The sequence below is a fragment of the Glycine max genome, chromosome 12, assembly GCF_000004515.6.
Source record: "Glycine max cultivar Williams 82 chromosome 12, Glycine_max_v4.0, whole genome shotgun sequence".
Lineage (NCBI taxonomy): Eukaryota > Viridiplantae > Streptophyta > Magnoliopsida > Fabales > Fabaceae > Glycine > Glycine max.
In genome coordinates, this window is record NC_038248.2 from 34,358,314 (window position 1) to 34,360,904 (window position 2,591).

Below are 2,591 nucleotides of genomic sequence, written 5' to 3' on the forward strand. Positions count from 1 at the left end.
TTCTTCTTTTTGAAATAATTTATTACTATTATCATTATTATTATTATATTAAAATATTATTATTTTTACTTAAGAAAATACAAAAAGGTTCTTATAAACATATGTCTTATTCTCTTATAATTTATTTTTGCCTCTTTTCCCCCTATTTTTCTTTATATTTCTCATTTCATCGTATATTATATGTATTTTTTTCTTTTTCTATCTTCTCTTGATCTCTTTTTCTTTCCCACCCTAATTTACTCAAAATGGAATGAATGTGTACAAGTTTTTCAAAATAAAAAAACGGGTAATAATTGTTGGTTAGTTTACCATTTACATGACTAGGCCTTAGCCTTAGTCACATGTAACCGTTGAATTAAAGAACGTTATTAGGCCATGTTGGCCCAGGGAATTGAAAGATAAGTAAATGTAATACAAAAATTGCAGATTTAAATATAGAAAAGATAATCGCAGAACGTTGAGAAAAAAAAAAAAAAAAAGAGTGGGGCCATGCAAGCGAAATGAAGCTAATAGGGCGGCAAAAAAATACGCTAATCTTGTCATGGTTGCCACATAACCACATACGTACAAAACCTTCCCAATTAAATTATTAATTCCACTCATTACAACACTCTTCCTTAAATACCATCATTCTTCACCACACACATAGTAGCTAATAGCTATACTCTCTCTAGAGTAATTGCGGAATCAGCTAGAATTTTCTAATAATGGCCAAAGACGTTGAGCAGGTTACAGAGCAAGGTGAATACTCCGCGAAGGATTACCATGACCCACCTCCGGCGCCGTTGATCGACCCAGATGAGCTCACTAAGTGGTCCTTGTACAGAGCCGCCATAGCTGAGTTCATAGCAACACTCCTTTTCCTTTACATCACCGTGTTGACCATTATTGGCTACAAGAGACAGAGTGACACCAAAATCCCCGGTAACACCGAGTGCGACGGCGTTGGCATTTTGGGCATCGCTTGGGCCTTCGGTGGCATGATCTTCATCCTTGTTTACTGCACCGCCGGCATCTCTGGTATAGTTGTTCTCACAAATCCCACATCAACTAATCATATAACTAAAACATAATATATAAAGGAAAGACAAACACCTTTTAGTTAAAAGAATGCAAGACTTTGGAAAGTATACTAGTATTAATGTTTATGAAATTGTATTGTGCATATTATTATTTATAGGGGGACACATCAACCCTGCGGTGACATTCGGGTTGTTCCTGGGACGCAAGGTGTCTTTGGTGAGGGCGTTGTTGTACATGATAGCACAGTGCGCCGGTGCAATCTGCGGTGCTGGGTTGGCCAAAGGGTTCCAGAAATCGTACTACAACAGGTACGGAGGTGGAGTTAACACTGTTAGCGATGGCTACAACAAAGGTACCGCTTTGGGAGCTGAGATAATTGGTACCTTTGTTCTTGTCTACACCGTTTTCTCCGCCACTGATCCTAAGAGGAGCGCTAGGGACTCTCATGTTCCTGTAAGCATAAATACCTTAATTAATTCTTATTAGCTAGGTTTGGTGTGTTTTTGGAACATATATCACTTAATTTGCTCACTAACTTTACTTTGAAATAATCAAAAAAAGGTGTTAGCACCACTTCCCATTGGGTTTGCCGTCTTCATGGTTCACTTGGCTACAATCCCTGTCACTGGAACCGGCATTAACCCTGCAAGGAGTTTCGGACCAGCTGTGATCTTCAACAACGACAAAGCCTGGGACGACCAAGTAAGTAAACCTTAACTTTTGGACAAAATAAGGTTTTTTTTTTAGCATGAAAAAAATATATATATATTTGTTAGCACTAATTAATATATGGTTGTGATTATTATTTTCAGTGGATTTACTGGGTTGGACCGTTTGTTGGAGCTGCGGTGGCTGCATTCTACCATCAATACATTCTTAGAGCTGCTGCAATCAAAGCTCTTGGATCATTCAGGAGCAACACTTAATTAATAATCTCCACTACCTAAATTATGATCATTTGTCCTGTGTCACCCAAAACAATAACAGTGTTTCAGTTCAATTCTTGGAGTTCCTTCCTTTTTGGCTTTTCTGCTTACCCGTGGGTTTGGGGCAAAAGCCAAATACCGTGGGTTTGGGGCTCTTGAATTTGTAGATAAGAATGCTTTTATGTCAAGGGTGTATTTGTATCCCTTTTGTTTTGTTTTTTTTTTTTATTTAATTTCTTTCTTTCTTCCAGTATTTATCATCATGTGTTCACTTTTTATATAATGTGGTGGATCATTAGCCAAATTTTACCTTTTGCCTGCTTCTTCGTTAGTGGTGTATTTTCATCAGCTTCGATCTGCTTCTGCATAAAATTTATCACTCGTTGCTTCTGTTCTGAATGCCTTATCAATTATCATCAACCTTGCCTTTAGTAATCAAAGTTTTCCGCACTTAATTATTGCTGGTTATTTCATAATTCATACACCTACGCGTGAAATAAAATAAGTAACAATTATAGCCTTCTTCTTTAATTTCAACTATTGCTATTCTTCAAGTGGTATTTATGAAAAGTAAATACAGTATTCAAAGGACATAAGAAATATTTTTATTGGGAGTTAGAAAATTATGTTATTTATAATTTA

General features: G+C 36.5%; 1 protein-coding gene across 1 annotated transcript; it reads left to right on the forward strand.

The window, feature by feature from the left end:
• The first annotated feature begins 642 nt into the window (after positions 1-642).
• PIP2-5 (aquaporin PIP2-5) lies at positions 643-2,339 on the forward strand. The gene is made up of 4 exons (NM_001358268.1): positions 643-1,020; positions 1,181-1,476; positions 1,585-1,725; positions 1,836-2,339. The coding sequence occupies exons 1-4, from the start codon at positions 708-710 to the stop codon at positions 1,947-1,949; spliced, it is 864 nt and encodes a 287-aa protein (NP_001345197.1). The 5' UTR covers positions 643-707; the 3' UTR covers positions 1,950-2,339.
• The last annotated feature ends 252 nt before the right edge of the window (positions 2,340-2,591 follow it).

Coding starts and splice junctions, on each gene's coding strand:
- PIP2-5 (NM_001358268.1), top strand. CDS start 708: ATGGCCAAAGACGTTGAGCAGGTTACAGAGCAAGGTGAATACTCCGCG. Junction 1,021..1,180: donor CTGCACCGCCGGCATCTCTG/GTATAGTTGTTC, acceptor TATTATTTATAG/GGGGACACATCAACCCTGCG. Junction 1,477..1,584: donor CTAGGGACTCTCATGTTCCT/GTAAGCATAAAT, acceptor AATCAAAAAAAG/GTGTTAGCACCACTTCCCAT.